General features: G+C 42.5%; 2 protein-coding genes across 3 annotated transcripts in view; both read right to left on the bottom strand.

Moving 5' to 3' along the window:
- LOC144890862 (uncharacterized) overlaps positions 1-22,714 on the bottom strand; it is an 812,162-nt gene that overhangs the window by 494,308 nt on the left and 295,140 nt on the right. The gene's annotated exons all lie outside the window — the stretch shown is intronic.
- LOC137421444 (rho family-interacting cell polarization regulator 2) overlaps positions 1-22,714 on the bottom strand; it is a 105,091-nt gene that overhangs the window by 41,200 nt on the left and 41,177 nt on the right. For both annotated transcript variants that reach the window (XM_078771396.1, XM_078771397.1), the window contains 2 exons: positions 15,602-16,213; positions 689-813 (listed from right to left, as the gene is read on the bottom strand). In XM_078771396.1, the coding sequence (XP_078627522.1) occupies positions 689-813; positions 15,602-16,213 (737 nt within the window). The remainder of the gene's footprint in view (positions 1-688; positions 814-15,601; positions 16,214-22,714) is intronic.

Here is a 22,714-nt window from a genome sequence, read left to right as displayed (position 1 = left end):
GATTTCTTCCTGTGGAACCAACTTCCACATTCTCTTCAATCTCATTCTTCCCTCCAGGTCTTCAAGACAGCTGTTCACGCTATCTCAGATCGTCCCGCAATCCAAAGCTAGGATCTTTTCGAAATTCGTTAACCCCACACAAATCCCTCCTCATTCCAGATTTCTAGTTTTTACTTCCTTGGAGTTTCCTTTCCATCCTGTACACCCCATGCATCCTCTCCTGCCCCCATTCTTTCCCACACCCAATGTCTGTCCAAATCTTCCTCCATCTTGTCCTCCAACTCAGTTGTTGGTGTTTCCTCCTCCTGTTCTGTTCTGTTCTGTTCTGTTCCTTTTGTCCTGTTATGTCTTCATCCGTTCAGTCTTCCACGAGCCTTGACTATGTATACAAACAAAAATCTCCACCTATTAATATAACCTGGTCAACATCAAGCAGCAACAGTTTGCCAATTGGCAACGAATTGGCAACGGAAAGCGGGTAATATCAGAATTCAGGAGTTGTGGTTTTCAGATGTTGATCCAAGACTTTGACAGTTGAAGGATTATTTCTGAAGTTCTGACTCCTAAATCCTCTCCAGAAATTAGAAAAGGCTGGTGCTATCAACCATGGTGCATGCAGTGCAACATTAATCGTAAGTGCGGAGTGAAAGGCAATGGGGGTAATGGTGTGCGCGAGTGTCATGCTTACCCTTTAACCAAATCCTCAGGGCTGTGCAGGTCGTCGTCGGTGTTGAGGAAATCAAAGCTTCCTAATGCGCTCTCCACTGTGAGACTGGCACTCGAGCCCCGGCTCCTTCCACCGCAAACTGTTCCCTGCAAATTCATTACATGTGATCAGGTTTATGGTAGTGCTGGCCGATAATCGCGATTGGACCATAATCTTGCTTCACATTTACTATCGCGATAACGATAATGGAGATTTATTATCGTGATAACTGCTGCTCAAGCTGTAGAAGGTAAATCACACCTTGAACCCGGATATTGACGGTGTATTGACTGCATTTAGCTTCTCTCAAAAGATATACAGTCATGTGAAAAAGTAAGTACACCCCATGTAAAGTTTTGACTTTTTCAACATATTTCAACATACAGCTATTTGATCTTCATTTCCACAATATTGATAGATAAAGGTGATATAATATAACAAATATCATGAAACATTTACATTTTGTAGTCCATTGTATAATTTAAATAAACATAAATGCAAATTTCGCATGTGGAAAAAGTAAGTACACCCCTACATTTATCACTACTTCAAATACCTAAAATTAGAATCAGGTGCACCAGCTCAGGTGCAAATGAATAGAACATTGTTAGGGAGGATCTTGGAGGAACCTGTCTTATTTAAACCTCAAACATTTAGTTTGGGTTGCTCTTTGTTGTTGAGGTGTGCGGCGTCACCATGCCTCAATCAAAAGAGCTCTCTGAGGCCTTCAGAAAGAAGGTTATAGATGCCTACGAGTCTGGGAAGGGATTTAAAAAGATCTCCAAACAATTTGAAATCAATCATTCGACTGTCCGGAAGATCATCTACAAGTGGAGAAGATTCCAAACAACTGCCAACTTGTTCAGGCCAGACCGCCCCAGCATTTCTCCACATCAGCCCGAGAACAGACCGCAAGATGCTGAAAGAAGTCTCTAAGAACCCCAGAATGTCATCACGGGACCGACAGGTAGCTCTTGCCACCGTTGATGTCAAAGTGCACGAGTCTACTATTAGAAAGAGGCTGCACAAATTTGATCTACATGGGAGGAGTGCCAGGAGGAAACCTTTGCTGTCCAGAAAGAACATCAGGGCAAGACTGAAGTTTGCCAATGAACACATAGCAAAGACCAGCACTTCTGGAACAATGTGCTATGGACAGATGAGTCAAAGGTAGAGCTATTTGGCCACAGTACCAGAAGACATGTTTGGCAAAAACCAAAGACAGCATTTGACCACAAGAACCTGATACCAACTGTAAAGCATGGTGGTGGAAATATTATGGTTTGGGGCAGCTTTGCTGCATCAGGGCCTGGGCAACTCACCATCATAGGATCCACTATGAATTCTTCATTGTACCAGAGGGTGCTTGAGGATAATGTGAGGCCATCTGCCAGAGAGTTGAAGCTCAACCGAAGGTGGACCTTGCAACATGACAATGACCCTAAACATACCAGTAAATCCACCAAGGAATGGCTGAAAAGAAAGAAATGGAGGGTTCTGGAATGGCCAAGTCAAAGCCCGGATCTAAATCCCATCGAGATGTTGTGGGGGGATTTGAAACGAGCTGTGCATGCAAGAAACCCCTCAAACATCGCACAGCTGAAAGAATTCTGCACGGAGGAGTGGGCAAAAATTTCTCCCAGTCGATATCAGAGACTACAACAACAAACACAACAGGCATTTGGTAGACAGATATAAGAAACGGCTACTTGAGGTTGTTTCTGCCAAAGGGGGAAATACCACCTATTAGAGCCATAATACAAGGTATAAGCCATATACCAAGTACAAGTAGTACAAGGGTGAACTTACTTTTTCCACATGCGAAATTTGCATTTATGTTTATTTAAATTATACAATGGACTACAAAATGTAAATGTTTCATGATATTTGTTATATTATATCACCTTTATCTATCAATATTGTTGAAATGAAGATCAAATAGCTGTATGTTTAAATATGTTGAAAAAGACAAAACTTTACATGGGATGTACTTACTTTTTCACGTGACTGTACCTGTATTAAATGCAGCTCTATAAAATAAAAGAGGTGATATAATATGGAAGGTAAATTCTCGAAGATGTAATTACCTCCGACACCAAAGATGCATGGAGGTTATGTTTTCACCCCTGTCTGTTTGTTTGTTTTTTTAGTTGGCAAAAAATTTTTTTTTGACAAGTATGTTGATCTATCGTATATGTTGTCTATTCGTATATCTATGTTGATAGTAGATGAGTATCGGTTTGTGTGTTTATGTGTTTGTGTGTGTTTGTGTGTCCGCTCAGTTATACTTGCCTGCAGGTCACAATTGTAACCGATCTTCATGAAACTTCACCAAATGGTAGAGTTCGTGCTCTGACAAAATCCTATATATTTTTGCGGTCAAAAGGTCAACAGAGGCCAAATGTCAACCGCTTTTTTCGAATTTCTAAAATCCTCAATTTTCATCCGATTGACTTGAAATTTGAATAGGATTTTTATATCAGTGAACTGAATTAAACCACCAACTATTTTAGAGATCATATAGGCTAAACGGTCAACATAGGCCAAAGGTCAACCACTTTTCTGAACTTACTAAAATCCTCAATTTTCATCTGATTGATTTGAAATCTGAATAGGATTTGCATATCAGCTTACTGAAACCAACCACCAACTATTTTTGAGGTCAACATAGGAGACATTTCTAAATCCTCAATTTTCATCCGATTAACTTAATTTGAAGACGATTTCCATATCAGGTCACATAATTCAACCACCAATTATTTGTGAGGTCAAAAGGATGCTCTTCCGAGTGACATTCTACTTTGTTTCTCTTTTGCCAAGTGTCGCTATATGAGTGATTTTTCATCGGTCAGTCCGTTTGTGAACACGATATCTCAAAACGTTGTGGACGGATTCGGACGAAATTTGGCAGAGATGTAGAGTATGTGACAAGGATGAAATGATTAGATTTTGGTGAAGATCCGGATTCGGATCCGGGTACGAGAATTTTTAAAGTGATTCTTCACTATTGGGAGATAGGGCCAAAAACGATACATAGCAGGATATCTCAAAAAGTTGTGGACGGATTTGGACGAAACTTCGTGGACCGGTTGGGTGTCTGACAAGGACGATTCGATTTTGGTGAAGATCTGAATATGGATTCCGATATGAGAATTATTTGATTTTTTAAGTGATTCTTCACCATTGGGAGATAGGGCCAAAAACGATACATAGAAAAGTTATGGATGGATTTGGACGAAACTTGTTGGACAGGTTGTTTGTGTGACAAGGAAGAATCGATTCAATTTTGGTGAAGATCTGAATATGGATTCGCTTGAACCAAACACACGATTTTGATGAAACTTGGCCACAAGCTGCATATCTGATGCCTCGCGAAGGTGAATTTATCGTATCAAAATCTGCGCTCAATAAGGTGATCGACGGGGTTGTGTTTGACCCAAAAATAGGTATTTGCTCTCTTCTCCGAAACTACACACACAATTTCAATGAAACTTCATCACAATCTTCATCGCCCATGATGTACCAAGGTTTGTTTGTTCACGGCATTAAAAATATCAGGGTCTGAGTGGGTCAGTGGGGGGTTTGAGTGACTTGCTCCTGATCCAGGTGAGCTTCAGGATCCATGATCCTATTTTTGTCACGACATGGGATTACTTGGCATTTATTATTCACAAAGCTCCACATCAAAGACGTTGTTTTAAATGTCTGAAGATAGTCATATATAACTTTCTCCACAAATGTGCAATTGGCAAGCAGCTTGCTTGATGTGTTCCATTAACAAGCAGCTTGCTTGATGTGTTCCATTAACAAGCAGCTTGCTTGATGTGTTCCTTAAAAAAGCAGCTTGCTTGGTGTGTTCCATTAACAAGCAGCTTACTTGATGTGTTCCATTAACAAGCAGCTTGCTTGGTGTTCCTTTAGCAAGCAGCTTGCTTGGTGTGTTCCTTTAGCAAGCACCTTGCTTAATGTGTTCCTTTAGCAAGCAGCTTGCATGATGTGTTCCTTTCGCAAGCAGCTTGCTTGGTGTGTTCCTTTAGCAAGCAGCTTGCTTAGTGTGTTCCTTTAGCAGGCACCTTGCTTAGTGTGTTCCTTTAGCAAGCAGCTTGCTTGGTGTGTTCCATTAACAAGCAGCTTGCTTGGTGTGTTCCTTTAGCAAGCACCTTGCTTAGTGTGTTCCTTTAGCAAGCAGCTTGCTTAGTGTGTTCCTTTAGCAAGCACCTTGCTTAGTGTGTTCCTTTAGCATGCAGCTTGCCTGGTGTGTTCCTTTAGCAAGCAGCTTGCTTGATGTGTTCCTTTAGCAAGCAGCTTGCTTGGTGTGTTCCATTAACAAGCAGCTTGCTTGATGTGTTCCATTAACAAGCAGCTTGCTTGGTGTGTTCCTTTAGCAAGCAGCTTGCTTGGTGTGTTCCTTCAGCATGCAACTTGCTTGGTGTGTTCCTTTAGCAAGCAGCTTGCTTCGTGTGTTCCTTCAGCATGCAACTTGCTTGGTGTGTTCCTTTAGCAAGCAGCTTGCTTGGTGTGTTCCTTCAGCATGCAACTTGCTTGGTGTGTTCCTTTAGCAAGCAGCTTGCTTCGTGTGTTCCTTCAGCATGCAACTTGCTTGGTGTGTTCCTTTAGCAAGCAGCTTGCTTGGTGTGTTCCATTAACAAGCAGCTTGCTTGATGTGTTCCTTTAGCAAGCAGCTTGCTTGGTGTGTTCCTTTAGCAAGCAGCTTGTTTGGTGTGTTCCTTTATCAAGCAGCTTGCTTAGTGTGTTCCTTTAGCAGGCACCTTGCTTAGTGTGTTCCTTTAGCAAGCAGCTTGCTTGGTGTGTTCCATTAACAAGCAGCTTGCTTGGTGTGTTCCTTCAGCATGCAGCTCGCTTTGTGTCTTCCTTCAGCATGCAACTTGCTTCGTGTGTTCCTTCAGCATGCAACTTGCTTGGTGTGTTCCTTTAGCAAGCAGCTTGCTTGGTGTGTTCCATTAACAAGCAGCTTGCTTGGTGTGTTCCTTTAGCAAGCACCTTGCTTAGTGGGTTCCTTTCGTAAGCACCTTGCTTATTGTGTTCCTTTAGCATGCAGCTTGCTTCGTGTGTTCCTTTAGCATGCAGCTTGCTTCGTGTGTTCCTTCAGCATGCAGCTTGCTTGGTGTGTTCCTTTAGCAAGCAGCTTGCTTGGTGTGTTCCATTAACAAGCAGCTTGCTTGGTGTGTTCCTTTAGCAGGCACCTTGGTTCGTGTGTTCCTTTGGCATGCAGCTTGCTTGGTGTGTTCTGTTAGCATGCAGTTTGCTTGGTGTGTTCCATAAGCAAGCAGCTTGCTTGGTGTGTTCCATAAGCATGCAGCTTGCTTGGTGTGTTCCATAAGCAAACAGCTTGCTTGGTGTGTTCCATTAGCAAGCAGCTTGCTATCGCTTGCCAAGCCAGACGTTCCTTATCAACTGCTTTCAAACTGCTCGTCCAGTCGCTCGGCAAACGGAGGAAAGCAATTTCGTCCAGGTAAAATGAGGTTTGACTTTAAACAAATTGCAACAGAATTATGAAATAAAGAGTACGACCAAACACACATAACTCTATGGCTATTCAGTTTGTTATTGTATGTTATATGGCTGTTCAATGATCAATGAGGAAGGAAAGCACAAGTTGTGATTGAGGGAATAATAGAGGAATTAGGTGCAGTGGAAGAAAAATAATGGCAATATTAGATGGAACTGAGGACATTGGAACACAAGAACCTGCTTACAACTATGCTGGGAAACTTATGATGATGGCATTATGTAAAAGGTAAAGAAATTTCATAATCCATGAGATAAAACCAAGTTTTGATGGCTTGCTTGATGCCCCTACTCAGCAAGAGTAGGAAACGTCTATTAATTACATACTATATTGTGAGTATATATATATGAGTATAATATATATGTGAGTATAGTATATTATTAAGTATGTACCACTACAAAATAAGTACGTCTTTTAAATACGTACAAGTTGTATACGAGTACGTCTATCAAGCACAAACTGATACTATTTTACACTACCACTACTACTACTACTACTACTACGCCACGCTACACCACGCCATTTTGCTGCTCCTCGAGCCGTGCTATTTTCGACATTTCCTTCTCATCCTCTTCCATTTTCGTTTGTATTTTTGGTCTATTTGGGTTATTTGAACCGAGTTGGTTCATTTTGTTATTTTACTTTGACGTCCCGTTTTGAGTTATTAGTTCTTTTGGGTTCGGGCCTAGCCACGGCGTGCGGCCGCACCCGTGTGGGAGTAGATTTGCTGCGCCCGATTTGTGGCGTATAACAAACTGTTTGACTTCCTTGTTTTTGCTTAATCACCCTTGACTTTCTGTGCTAAATTTGCATAGTTTTGGCGATTAAGCCGATAAGTTATTTGCTCAACGCGTGTTTGTTTATCCTTTTGAGTTAATCTTTAGCATACCGGTCCGGTCGTGCTAAAATAAACAGAAGCTCGTGAACGAGCTAATTGATATATATATATTTTTTCATTTTCATTTGACGGGAAATATACCGTTAATAGTAATCATGCCTCTGGATGGTACATGGGCAAGGATGGCCGCTACTACCTCTGGTGCAGGTGGGAACCGCCCTGCCCACCCGTTTAAGGCATTAACAAGGAAGCACGGGGTGAAATGCGAGTTGGGACAAATCACCCAAATAGAGGCCTATGTAAACGCACTCGCTAGTGTGGTTGATCCAGCAACGATAGTTGCAGCCTCGAAAATGTATGGACAAGCTGTGTTCTTTCTTAACTCAGAGGCTGCAGCAAACAAAGCCATTGAGAAAGGGATTAGTGTGGGAGGACTCTTTGTACAAGTCGAGCCACTCTCAAGTCTTGGTACAAGGATAATTATATCTAATATACCTCCTTACGTGCCTGACAATGTCGTGGTGCCTTTCCTGGAACGACTGGGAGTGTTGAGATCACCCATCAAGCCTGTGTCTTTGGGCTGTCATGAGCCCTATCTACAACATGTCTGGTCTTTTAAAAGACAAGTATCCATTGAATTGGGAAAGGAGGCTGAATGTGAGGGGTCGTTTGTTATTCCTTTTGACGGAAAGAATAACAGGGTGTTTTATATGACAAACGAACCCCGTTGTTTTGTATGCAAAGCGAAGGATCACAGGAGAGCAGACTGCCCCACTATCATTAAAGAGGTTGCAGCTCCTCAACGTCCAGATCAGCCTCGAGAGGATCCCAGCGTCACTGAAGGTAACCTAAGAGAGGCGGTTGCTCCTTTGTGCTCGAGGGCAGTGGACCCTCAATAAAGTTCTATACCAGCTTCTCATCCCAACTCTTCCGCTGCCATAAATCAATGGCAGGCAGTGGGAGCAGGGAAGGCAAAGAGAGCACAGAAGAGGAAATCAGAACCCGCAGAGGATGGGACCACGGAACACCCTGGTACAATTGAGGATGACACGGGAAGTAATGTGTCAAAGGGATTTGTAAAGCCTAGTATTCTGAAGGAGAAAAGAGTGGTAACCCAATCTGAAGAAATGGAAGAAGAAGAAGAGGAAACTATTCATCAAACGACAGGATATGGAGAGTCTTCTCTCTCAGATCCACCCAAAGACAGTTTGAAGAATGAACAGGAAGGGAGACCGTCAGGTAGTAAACCCAGCACGGTAAAGACAAACAACCTGGAGGTATCTGACTTGACAGGGCCAAACGATACTGTGATGTTGGCTCCTGAGAAAATGCATCCAATAATAACAACTGCAACGAAGCTTCAAAATAAACCAGGGATTGAAACATCTACAAGAGCAGTTCTGAACCGAAGGATTAACACCGAAGTTTCAAAGGATTCTGAAGTAGCATTCATCGGTGGGACAGACAGAGAGAGGGAACCAGACACACAAGCATCAATAAAGTTGCTGGCACTGACCGACATCTCAGGTGATGTCACTTCACTCACTGTTGGCGCAGAAAGGGGAATAGTTGAGCACATCTCTATTTTACGACCCCAAAAGGTTGGATCTCCTATACCAACTGAGGAGGAGGCATCCATTCCCACAGGTGTAGCAACGTCCGCCGCATCAGAGCCAAAGGCGCGTTCCTCTGCGCCAGAAGATTATGCCAAGTCAGCCTTGAGAGACGACATGGCAGAAGACTTGACACATTGTACAAGTACACCAAAGGAGAAGGATCTTGAACCTCCAGACAGCGATGATGAGGAAAGTATTGGTGATGGGGAAGACTATCAAGGGTCACTGACTGGTTTAGAGACAGACCTACCTGCAGGACGCCATTCCTGCATTCCCAGCCAGGAGATACTCGAGTTCCTGGAACAAAGCTTGCATAGCAGGAAGAAAGTGGAAAATGCGCTGAAACGGTGGAAAGATTATGACTTGCTAGTGCATTCCTTGTATGCACTAAGGAGAGAGGGACATAAAACAAGGACTTCAGGCTCAGCCGAACAAGCCCGAGTCAGGAAGTTTCTAGCAAAGTTGTTGAGTTACGGGCCTGAATATAAATTCGTTTAGGAGGATGAATTTCACAGAAACAAAACTCTCAATACAATAATGACATCAAACTTACGAATAGGATCATTGAATGTCAATGGCTGTAAGGATGCATTCCGTGTGCACCAGGTATTGTCATTCTGTGTGAAGGAAAAACTTGAAGTAACCTTTTTGCAGGAAACCCACACGACCCCAGAGGCTGCATCCCGATGGGAAAACCAATGGGAAGGCTTGGCCTTTTTCAGTCACCTAACGGACACATCTTGTGGAGTGGCTACCCTCTTTTCACCAAAGAGGAAACCTGAAATACTTGTCGTAAAGGAAGCCAGTGTGGGGCGGTTGCTACATATAAAAGCAAAGTTTGAAGAATTTGTTGTCAATTTCGTCAACATTTATGCACCTTGTGTAGGAGTTGCAAGGGGGATTTTCTTCAACCGGTTGCAGAGATTCATGCTCACCTTGCCTGGTGAAGAGTGTGTAATTCTTGGAGGAGACTTTAATTGCACTCTAAACCCCTCCCTTGATCGAATAGGTCAGGAGCCGCATAATCCCTCTGTAAGAATATTACAACAAACCATAACACTGTTAAACTTGAGGGATACTTGGCACATACAACACCCCACAGACAGAACATTCACGTATACGAGTATCAGAGGTGGTCATATATCACAATCCCGGCTCGATAGAATTTACGTGTCTCACCGTTGGTGTAAGATTGTCAGTGACTCCGGCATAAAAGTTGCCCATTTCACAGATCACAACTTGGCCTGGATTAAGTTTTCCCTGGCGGAAACAAGGCGAGGCCCTGGCTTGAGGCACCTGAACAATGCTTTAAGTCAGGATGAAGCCTTTTTGGCAATCTTTTTGAATTTTTGGCAAGCCTGGAGGAATAAAAAAGGAGATTTTTGCTCACTTGGATTCTGGTGGGATGTAGGCAAGGTACGATTGAAATTGCTGGGTCAGGAATACTCGTATGGATCAAGCAAAACACTTGGGTTAGGGATCAAATGACTGGAAGAGGAACTGCTGCACCTTGAGAAGCACCTGGCCACACTTACCTCTACTGAACTGCAGGCATACCAAGAAAAAAAGAGCACCCTTAAAGCATGTAGTTGTGTGAAGGCACGAGGGGCGTATGTGCGCTCTCCTTTGCAGTTTATTTCTGAGGATGAATATGTCCTGAATTATCTCAAAGGGGTGGAAAAACGCAAAGGTCAATTCAGGACTATAGCGAGTGTTCTCGCAGAAGATGGTCTCTTGCTCAATGGCTCTGAGGGTGTTCAAAAACGAATTAGAGCCTTTTACGCTCAGCTGTATTCGGGTAAGAGCACAGATGCAGGTGCAGGTGGCACTTTGTGGAGTAGTCTTCCTGAAGCCTCTGTAGAAGACCGGGAGCAGCTGGAGACTCCATTATCTCTGGAAGAATTGAAAACCGCCCTGCACAGCCTATCAAGAGATAAAGCCCCTGGCATGGATGGCTTATCATGTGAATTCTATACAAAAGTATGGGACTTGGTTGGACCTGATTACCTAAGCGTAGCTCAGGAAGCATGTGATACAGGTATAATGCCCCTTTCTTGGTGTCGAGCGATGCTGGTCTTGATTCCCAAGGAGGGTGACTTGAGAGACTTGAAGAATTACCGCCCTGTGTCTCTGCTGTGTGTGGATTATAAGGTCATGGCTAAAATGTTGTCACTCCGTCTCGGACCAGTCCTGACAAAATTAGTCAGCCCGGACCAATCTTATGCCATTCCAGGCAGGACAATACATGACAACATATCCCTTGTCAGAGACCTGATACAGTATGCGGACATGACTCGGACTCAAGTCGGATTTCTTTCCTTGGATCAGGAGAAAGCCTTTGACCAGATGAACCATGAGTATCTGTTTGAAACCTTGCTAACATTTGGGGTGGGGAGGAGATTTGTAGGCATGATTCAGACGTTGTACATGTCGGCAAAATGCCTAGTCAAAGTCAACGGTTTCTTGCTCGCGCCCTTTCCATTTGAGAGAGGAATAAGACAAGGATGTCCCCTGTCTGGCCAATTATATTCCCTATGTATCGAACCCTTCCTTTGTTTGATGAGAAGGCGGCTAACTGGCATTGTGGTGCCACACAACAGGGTCAACCTCAAACTTTCTGCATATGCAGATGATGTTCTCGTGTTTGCCAGTAATGCAAGGGATATGCAAATAGTTTATGATTGTCAGCAGGTCTATTCAGCAACATCGTCTGCTACAATCAATTGGAGGAAAAGCTCGGGGCTTCTAATTGGACAAATGCAGGTAAAGGAGTTACCAACACTTTTTCAGAAATTGACCTGGAGTCGCAATGAGCTCAAATATTTGGGGGTGCACTTATCCACTTCCCATGGGTCCTCACCACTCATTAACTGGAACACTTTAGGGGACAAGATTGAAGCAAAGTTGAGAGACTGGAGTGGACTACTAAAAGTCCTGTCTCTGAGGGGAAAAACACTCCTTATTAAACAGTTTATAATTCCGAAGTTAGTATTCAGGCTCTCTTGCATAAGCACTCCAGAGGAGTTTCTGGTTAAGATGCAGAGGAAGCTACTGGACTACTTTTGGAATGGTAAACACTGGGTTTCCCTGGGCATTCTGAGCTTGCCTTTTTCAGAAGGTGGACAGTCTTTTCCCTGCCTTCGAAGCCACTACCACGCATCCAGGCTGAAGACCATACAACGTTACCTACATGTGAACCCTGCACCGCAATGGTGCTCACTGGCATCATACTTCTTCAGCAAAGTGCTCAATCTTGGGTACAAAAGGAATCTTTTCATCATTATATCTCGGAGCCTGTCTAGTGCTACATTGCCTCTTTTTTATCAAGAAATGCTGAGGGCTTGGAATGTAGTCGACGTACAAAGAACAGTTCCTTATCCAGGCAAGGACCTGTTAGAAGAACCGCTCATTCTCAACCCTCTTCTACAGGGCCCAACTCTGGCTTCCTTTTCAGTAAGAAGGAGCCTCTTAGCTGGTAGCATATCCACAGTGGGAGACCTTCTGAACGATGGTAAGAGAACGCTTTTACCCAAGGAACTCGCAGCGAAAATGGGCCTGAGGACAATCAGGATCCCCTCCAGGATACTTGAAGAGGTCAAAAGCTCCTTGCCTCCCGATTGTCTGGAATATCAAGAGAATCCCAAAAAGGGTGATGGATCTGGACAGCTGTCCATCGGTAACTCCATGGATTTTAAAATCCGACCACGATGTTGCGAGCTCTCTCAGCCAATACCTGCAAACAATATGAGTAAGACCCCTGGTACAGTGGAAATGTCGTTCTGTGGGCTATCAAGGAAAAATATATACCTGCTAGTGATCCACTCGCTCCATTATATAGCTCTTGCAACCCGACTGGATACTCCCTGGCGTGAGACTCTTCCACTTCCTTCGACTGTTCATCCACGTTGGGATTCACTCTATCTCTACCCAACGCCAAGAATGATGGCAGACTTAAGTTGGAGGTTGCTACATGGTGCACTGAGCTCTGGATCTATGATGCGGCATTTCACTAACTTCTCAGAGGATTGCTGCTTTTGTGGTGAAAGGGAAACTATATTTCACATATACCTTCAATGCCACCGTCTTGAACCAGTGTTCTTACTGATGAAAAATCTTCTCTTGCGCTTCTGGCTTCACTTCTCTCCAACACTTTTTATCATCGGGCACCCGGTAAAGAAACTAAGCAATTCACGAGATCTCCTTGTTAACTTTATTTTAGCCTGTGCAAAAATGGCAATATATAAAACCAGGAAGGCAAAAATTGAGAAAGATGTGGTGGAACACAGTTCTGTATGTCTGAAGGGCTTAATACGCTCACGCATTATTTCGGAGTACAAGGCGGCAGAATATAGTAACACTGTTCAAAAGTTTAAGGAAACCTGGACTATAAATGATGCACTTTGTACGGTCTCCCCACAAGATACTTTGCTCTTATTTGTATAAATGTGTTATTTGGCATTCTTTTTGGTGTTCTTTGGCGTTCTTTTTTTTGGTGTTCTTTGGCGTTCTTTTACCTTCCCCTTATCTGTCTTGGTAGTGCTTTCTCTTCAAAATGCTCTACCTTGTCTACTGTAGTTCAAACCATGGACTTGCAGAGATGAGGAATTGAGCAACATTAAACTGGGAACATATGTTTGCCTGAGCTTGCATGAGCTCTGAACGCAAATCTCTGTAACCTTTCCAACAAAAGCACTACTACTACTACTACTACTACTACTACTACTACTACTACTACTACTACAACAACAACAACAACAACGCGGCTTTACTCATGATTAGTATTGCAACTACAACAAGAGTATTTGTTGTTTATCATGCATATCAATAATATTCCAAAGATTACTGATAGGTGCAATTTATTTATTCCCTCCAGGTCTTCAAGACAGCTGTTCACCATCATCTCAGAAAATTTGCCATCCCAAACCATCACCTTTTCTAAACCCCTTAAACCACCCTCCCTCCCCACAAATTTTGCCTCTGCATCCATCTTGTCCACCCCTTGCGTTCTCCGCTACCCGTCAATATTACCCACATCCCTTGTTTATCCATCTCCATCTATTTTCTCCATCAGCCCAGCAGTTGGCAAGTTTCCCACTTTACTTTCTGCTGTTCCTTTTGTTATGCTGTATCCTTATCTGTTCTGTGTTCTCGCTCTTCCATGAGCCTTGACAATATACAGTGCCTTCAGAAAGTATTCACCCCCATTGACTTTTTCACATTTTGCTGTGTTACTGCATTAATTTAAAATGGATGAAATTGACTTTTTTTTTTGGTCCCCCTTCAGTCAATATTTCATAGAAGCGCCTTTGGCAGCGATTACAGCTTCGAGTCTTGGGTATGCCTGTATCAGGTTTGCATATCTGGATTTGGGGAATTTCTCCTATTCTTCGTTGCAGATTTGCTCAAGCTCTCTCAATTTGGATGGGGAGCGTCAGTGAACAGCAATCTTCAAGTCTTTCCACAGATTCTCAATAGGATTCAAGTTAGCACTTTGGCTGGGCTATTCAAGGACTTTCACTTTCTTGTTCTGAAGCCATTCCAGTGTTGCATTTGCTGTATGCTTGGGGGCATTGTCCTGTTGGAACATAAATCTTTGCCGCAGTTTAAGGTCTTTTCCACTCTGAAGCAGGTTCTCCTCAAGGATTTCCCTGTATTTGGCGCCATTCATTGTTCCCTCTATCCTTACAATCCTCCCAGTCCCTGCCACTGAAAAGCATCCCCATAGGATGATGTTGCCACCACTATGCTTCACTGTATGGAGGGTGTTAGATGGGTGGTGAGCTGTGCTCAGTTTCTGCCAGACGTAGCTCTTTGCATTCAGGCCAAAGAGTTCAACTTTGGGATCATCAGACCACAGAATCTTTTTGCCTCATGCTTTTAGAGTCTTTCACATGCCTTTTTGCAAACTCCAGGCATGCTGGCTGTCATGTGCCTTTTCTCAGGAGTGGCTTCCGTCTAGCCACTCTTCCATAAAGCTGCAGGTTCTGCAGGAATTGCTGCGGAGACTGTTGTCCTTCCGGCAGGTTCTCCAATCTCAGCCAAGGAAATCTGTAGTTGTGTCAGAGTCGTCAATGGGTTCTTGGTCACCTCCCTGACCAAGGTCCTTCTTGCCCGGTTGCTCAATTTGGTCTGACGGCCAGTTCTAAGAAGAGTCTGGGTATTTCCATATATTATATATTTCCGAATGATGGAGCGCATTGTGCTCTTGGGAACTTTCAACAGTCTAGAAATTGTTTATACCCTTCTCCCGGTCAATGCCTCCTCACAATTCTATTTCGGATTTATACGGACAGTTCCTTGGACTTCAAGGTAGAGTTTCTGCTCTGACATTAATTACCAACTGCAGGACCTTGTATAGAAAGGTTTGTTTATTTCTATATCATTTGCAATAAATTGAATCGGCTACAGGTGGACTCCAATCAAGTTGTAGAGACATCTCAAGGATGACCAAAGGAAATTGGATGCACCTGAGCTCAATTTGGAGTGTCATAGTGGAGGGGTTGAAAACTTATTGACTCAAGACATTTAAGCTTTTCATTTTTCATTAATTGTAAGAATTTCTTTAAACAAAATTCCACTTTGACATTATGGTGTATTATGTGTAGATCAGTGATAAAAAAATAGCAATTTAATCCATTTTTAATTCCGGCTGCAACACAACAAAATTTCCCAAGTTCTCCATTTTCATAAATAGCATGAGTTTGTCATCCAAAGCTTTACAGAAAGCATTTAAAGACAACCACAATGTGCATACCACCAACACGTGTCGACTATCTAGGCTGGAAACAAGAGGCTAGATATTCTGTACTTCATATTTTTGTAGAAAATAAAAATCGATTTATTTTTAACAGCTGATCGAACAAATGATTACTTTTTGCAGATGGAAAGTCCAAGGCATCTGGGTAACTTACGTGCAGAACCTGTTCCAATCTTGTTGCCACTGCATGCAGGTCCTCCAGACCCGGTTGTCCCAGCCAAGCATCCAAATCCAGATTGAGCATCTGAAGAGCTTCCTCCAGCTTCGTCCCTTCAACCTTTGGTCTCAGACTCCCCCTTGGTATTTGTGGTACTAAACCTGTTCCACTCGAACTGAGCTTCTTCACGAGCTGCCTTGTGATGCTTGTTTCTTCAAGAGCATCCAATTCCACTGGATTCAGGTCCAAGGTATCATCGCTATGTCTGAGGGGGCTGAGGTCACCAGAAGAAACCATTTTTCTCTCCGTTATGCTTGCAGAAGCATCGTGTTTTGGTCCATAGTCGGGATAACTTGGAGTTGTTTTCTGAGAAGTATTGGACATTGAGGCAGCAGATAACCTGTTACTAGTAGTGTTCCACCTAGGATTGCCTTCCAATTCTTCAGATGATGAGATGCTGTCAGTCTCACAGGCCTTGAAAGCAAAATTACAAGGTGTTGACATAGCCACCTGGCTTTGTGCTGTATCACTCGGGCAGGATGATGGGGCCAGGCTGCTGGAAGAGTTTGAAAACATGGAAGAACCATCATCGCCATTGTCCGATTCATCCTATGGGTGGCAAAGTGAAATACACTCAGGAAAAGAATCATGGATCTTACTTTTGGAATGAGCAATGGAACAGAGCTTTGAAAACAGCAAAACCTGTTTCTGGAAGAAACAATGGCAGAAAACCCCAAAAAAACTATCATGCAAAATTGAAAGTGTTTCATGATTGCAAGGCCTCGACTACTTCAGCAGCGCTGAGGCAAACGGAAATAAATATCAGACAATGCAATACAATTTACAAAAGTTTCTCAAAAGTGTTTTACAGAACCTTTGCAGAACTATCAGCTTTCTACCCAAAATGCACCAGTATGACATAATGTGGAATTGTAATGATAAATATTAACCACTGATAGTTTGAAAAGTAATGTTTCCCTGAAGACAGCTTAACCACATGCTATTCAGGGAGCTGTCTAATGGAATTATAGCGAAGCAATCTATACAATAATACCGTAAGGACTCGACTTTGTTATCCCTTTTACGCCGCACCCAGTGACCCGATGCTCACGGCACTAATGCATTTTCCATCTACGAACCGCGCTCTTTGTTTATCACATACAGCCATACTCGAAAAATCTGAATTCGCCGACTTTGGGACCCAAAAGCATCCGATTATCGGCCGATACGACGCCATCTTACGACACCATCGTATTGGCGTCTGCTGGGCGAAGGCGATGCGAGCCGTCCGCTGATTGGACAGTCGAGTGGTGTGATGGGTGGTGTGAACCAAATGGTCTTTTTATTCCCTTGAACATTTTAAATTAGGATATATAAGGAAACGTCTTTATCGTCATTTTAATAAAGTTAAATGGAGTGACGTTGCGATACTCGGGGTGCGTTGCATAAATCCTCGTAACTCAGAGAGGTGTAGCAGGTGGCGAGACGTAAGGAAGCTTTTTTATTCCCTTGAACATTTGAAATTAGGATATATAAGGAAACGTCTTTATCGTCATTTTAATAAAGTTAAATGGAGTGACGTTGCGATACTCGGGGTGCGTTGCATAAATCCTCGTAACTCAGAGAGGTGTAGCAGGTGGCGAGACGTAAGGAAGCTTAAAGATAACGAGCTGAAAACAGACGAACGATATCCCTTCCGTGGATGTTCCACGGGTTTCACGTCTTTATCGTCATCTATCTATAATTCCAGTAATCTCTGTGTGTCTGTCTGTGTGTTTGTATGCGACAACGATTTCTCGACAACTACCGGTCCGATATACTTGAAACTTGCCAGGTATATTGCTGGGGACCCGAGGATGTGCCTTTTCAAGGTTTGAAATTAATCGGACAATTACTTACCGAGATATGTCCAAAAAACGCTTCAACCAATCACAGAGCAGCGAACGATCGCGTTTGCCGAACGTGGCGGGCACACTCTGCCTCGGATGGCACATTTGAGAGCGTATTCATTTATTTCACGTTTGCAAACTATGTTGGCGTTAAACTATGTTTTACAACTGATAAAAACGAATTTGCGATTCATTCGCTTTCCTGCGCGTTTGTGTACGCGATGGCGATTTCTTTACCAAACTCCGGAAGCCGTTCGCTTTGGACCGAACCATTGCATGTAAATAGAGGGGGGGGATTGTCACCACTCGCAAGCCGTTCGCTTTGGACCAAACCATTTCATGTAAATAGAGGGGGGGGATATAATTTTAGATATAGATATAGTACGGGCAATGCCCTAGTTTTAATAAAGTTAAATGGAGTGACGTTGCGATCAGTGAGTTGTATACGAAGAGATAAAAGGATGGCATTGACTTCGAGACGGTACGTGATAGTTGGCTGCGGCTGGCTGATGCCACGTTTTTTTTTTCCAAGTGCCATGGATGCTGATGGACATAATAAAGGTATCGGCTGATCTCTCATCGTAATATTATCCGATGGAAATGAACTGTTTCTTTGTTTGTCATTTCCTGTGCAATAATGTCAAATTGATAAGTCAGACATCCTTTTCTATTGACAGCTGCTCTCCTTTTCGATGGCATCGTCTATTGAAATGCATGTTCTTCTTTCATATAATTTTACACATTCACAATCAGTATTTCAATTCTTGCAGACATTGGAAAGGAAGTTGACTCACAGGCCAACTCTCTGGCTCAATCACAGGCCGACGCACAGGCGATGTAATTGTGAGTAGCATTTTTGCACAAGTGAAAATTGATCTTTCTTCCTAACTCTTACTCGGACAAGCAAATCCCCTATGCCATCCATAATGGTACACTCTATCCATACACCACATCCTCCCTTCCGTGGATGTTCCACGGGTTTCGGCTAGTTAGTAATATTTTTGGTTGGTAAAAAAAAAATCTAAAATATTGTGTAAATATACTTTACAATTTCAGAATAAACATATGAAAGTTTATTTGCCAGGAATGTTTTATTTAACCATTTTCAACGAAATGTTTTGCTTTAGGAAGAAAATAATTCATTATAGCTTTTTGTTATATTGACAATTATGGTATGTGTAAAGTAAAGTATGTAAATAAAGTAAAGTAAATAAAGTAACATAAATACATAAAGTATGTAAGGTATGTAAGTAAAGTACAAATGTATGTAAAGTATGTCAGTAAAGTATAAGCAAGTATGTTAAGCAAGTTTGGTCATTCAGGCTGTATTTTAAAATACAGTAAATCCACATTAAGCTGTAAATATTATTCAAGGTAAATTGTGGTAAATCCTCATACAGTATGACGAATCTGATAAGATAATAGCATTTGACCAAACAGCATTCATTGGAATTACATTTGGTTCTTTCTATTTGGCTGAACAGCATTCCGCGGCATTACGCTGGGTAGCATATATATAATATAATATAATATATATATATATATATATATATATATATATATATATATATATATATATATATATATGTATATATATATATATACACAAAGAATTAAGTTAAGCACCCCTACACAACGAATTAAGGTAAGCACCCCCTAATATATATTCTTTGTGTATATGTATACATTGGCATATATTCTAAGGTATGTGAGATCAAATAATGATTGGTATGACATTAGCAATTATCCATTGATGAAATGCAGATGAGTGCACTCATCTGTGACGCCCATCGCTCGTGCAGCACGTGTTATCATCCACGTGGTCGTGATTTTCTGTAAATGCACTATCATCACGGGTTATTGCAAGTCACGCCTGAGCTCGTGTGGGGGTTACATGGTCATTTTCTCGTAATGGTGGCTCGTAGACGGTTGTCGGACGGAGAACGATGGCGGATAATAGGCATGATCGAGTCCGGAATGTCCAGAAAAGCTGTAGCTCGAACGTTTGGTTACCACCATTCGGTGATCAGTCGGTTGGTGCAGAAACACCAGGAAACGGATGCGGTGAAGGACCGCCCAAGGTCTGGAAGACCTCGCGTGACAACAGTCCGCCAAGATAGAGCGCTTTTGAGACTGGTGCGACGATATCCCTTCGCCTCGAGCCATTTCCTGAAGGACAACTGGCTGCCCAACAGAAGGCTATGTCACCGTACCGTGAGGAACCGCCTGAAATCGGCCGGTTTAAGGTCAAGACGAGTGATCAAGCGTCCAAGGCTACTCGAACGACATCAGAGGGAGCGTTTGGCATGGTGCCTAGCGCGACGTGGATGGAACATCCGGTCTTGGAGGCGAGTTCATTGGTCGGATGAAAGCCGGTTCTTGCTGTACGTGACAGATGGGCGTGTTCGGGTGTGGCGCCACAAAAACACCGCGTATGCACCTAAAAACATTCAACCAACGGTACCCTTTGGTGGTGGCTCGATTATGGTCTGGGGATGCTTCTCCCATGACTGTAAGTTGGACCTGATAACTGTGCGAGGTAACCTCAACGGAGAGCGATATGCCGAGGAAATCCTGAATACCACCGTAATCCCGCACTTCGATGACCACACCCTCGCCAGCAGACCCATCTTCATGGATGACAACGCCAGGCCTCACCGTGCGAGACGCGTCCGAGCCTTGCTGGAGCAAGGTGCTGTGACAACCATCCCCTGGCCTGCGTACAGTCCTGACCTGAACCCCCTCGAGCACGTTTGGGACATGTTGGGACGACAAATTGCGAAGATGGTCCCTCCAATAGCCAATCTGGATGAATTGGAACGTGCATTACATCGGGAATGGAACAACCTGCCACAGCAACGCATACGACGGCTTACAGGGTCTATGAGACGTAGGGTTGAGTCAGTGATCCGATCACGTGGGTCCTACACACGTTATTGACGCAAAGATCGCTAGAGGTCTTCTCAGAACAATGACTGTACGTTAGAAAACATAAACGTCATCCACACTGTCCGTGATGGACCTATAGCTCCATACTTAAATTGAGGTGAAAATATGCCTAAAATACCCAAAAAATTTCACCTTAAATTATTCAGAATAAAATATTGAAAACGGCATGATTGTTATGTTTTTATGTGACCATAATATCACTTCTCCAGAAAATATAGCAATATCATGGGTATATTACACTGTTTTGACGACAACAAACTTGTAATGTGCGAGGTTGTAAAAAAACGGGGGGGGGGGGGGGGGGGGTGCTTAACTTAATTCTTTGTGTATATATATATATATATGTATATATATATATATATATATATATATATATGTATATATATATATATATATATATATATATATATATATATATATATATATATATATATATATATATAACTGTAAGAAATAGTAGAAACTCCAAAGTACGAGCAGGGCGTCTCATTTGTATTGAATAAATAATCGTTAGATTAAATAAGACGCGGACGTAGCTTCAGGACGTCGATCTTTAATTGTCGACAAGCTTTCGACCAACAAAGGTCTTCTTCTGAGTCAGCCCCAAGTTCAAGTTCAAGTTAAATATATATATATATATATATATATATGTAATTTTTTTTTCTGACTTTTAAACCTAAATCCTTAGAAAAAAAATAGAAAAGGCTGGAAAAAAATAGAATATATACAGTCATGTGAAAAAGTAAGTACACCCCATGTAAAGTTTTGACTTTTTCAACATATTTCAACATACAGCTATTTGATCTTCATTTCAACAATATTGAGAGATAAAGGTGATATAATATAACAAATATGAAACATTTACATTTTGTAGTCCATTGTATAATTTAAATAAACATAAATGCAAATTTCGCATGTGGAAAAAGTAAGTACACCCTTAGTTCTAATAGGTGGTATTGCCCCCTTTTGCAGAAACAACCTCAAGTGGGCTTTTCTTATGACTGTCTACCAGTCTCTGACATCGACTGGGAGAAATTTTTGCCCACTCCTCCATGCAGAATTCTTTCAGCTGTGCGATGTTTGAGGGGTTTCTTGCATGCACAGCTCGTTTCAAATCCCCCCACAACATCTCGATGGGATTTAGATCCGGGCTTTGACTTGGCCATTCCAGAACCCTCCATTTCTTTCTTTTCAGCCATTCCTTGGTGGATTTACTGGTATGTTTAGGGTCATTGTCATGTTGCAAGGTCCACCTTCGGTTGAGCTTCAACTTACCGACAGATGGCCTCACATTATCCTCAAGCACCCTCTGGTACAATGAATAATTCATAGTGGATTCTATGATGGTGAGCTGCCCAGGCCCTGATGCAGCAAAGCTGCCCCAAGCCATAATATTTCCACCACCATGCTTTACAGTTGGTATCAGGTTCTTGTGGGCAAATGCTGTCTTTGGTTTTCACCAAACATGTCTTCTGGTACTGTGGCCAAATAGCTCCACCTTTGAATCATCTGTCCAGAGCACATTGTTCCAGAAGTGCTAGTCTTTGCCTAGGTGTTCATTGGAAAACTTTAGTCTTGCCCTGATGTTCTTTCTGGACAGCAAAGGTTTCCTCCTGACACACCTCTGATGCAGATCAAATTTGTGCAGCCTCTTTCTAATGGTAGACTCGTGCACTTTGACATCGACAGTGGCAAGAGCTACCCGTAGGGTCCCGTGATGACATTCTGGGGTTCATCGAGACTTCTTTCAGCATCTTGCGGTCTGCTCTCGGGCTGAACTTGCTGTGGCGGTCTGGCCTGAACAAGTTGGCAGTAATTTGGAATCTTCTCCACTTGTAGATGATCTTCCGGACAGTCGAATGATTGATTTCAAATTGTTTGGAGACCTTTTTAAATCCCTTCCCAGACTCATAGGCACCTATAACCTTCTTTCTGAAGGCCTCAGAGAGCTCTTTTGATCTAGGCATGGTGACGCCACACACTTCAACAACAAAGAGCAAACCAAACTAAATGTCTGAGGTTTGAATAAGACAGGTTCCTCCAAGATCCTTTCTAATGATGTTCTAATCATTTGCACCTGAGCTGGTGCACCTGATTCTAATTTTAGGTATTTGAAGTAGTGATAAATGTAGGGGTGTACTTACTTTTTCCACATGCGAAATTTGCGTTTATGTTTATTTAAATTATACAATGGACTACAAAATGTAAATGTTTCATGATACTTGTTATATTATATCACCTTTATCTTTCAATATTGTTGAAATGAAGATCA

The sequence above is a fragment of the Myxine glutinosa genome, chromosome 2 (assembly GCF_964187855.1).
Source record: "Myxine glutinosa chromosome 2, kmMyxGlut1.1, whole genome shotgun sequence".
Lineage (NCBI taxonomy): Eukaryota > Metazoa > Chordata > Myxini > Myxiniformes > Myxinidae > Myxine > Myxine glutinosa.
This window is presented reverse-complemented; position numbering and strand designations above follow the sequence as displayed.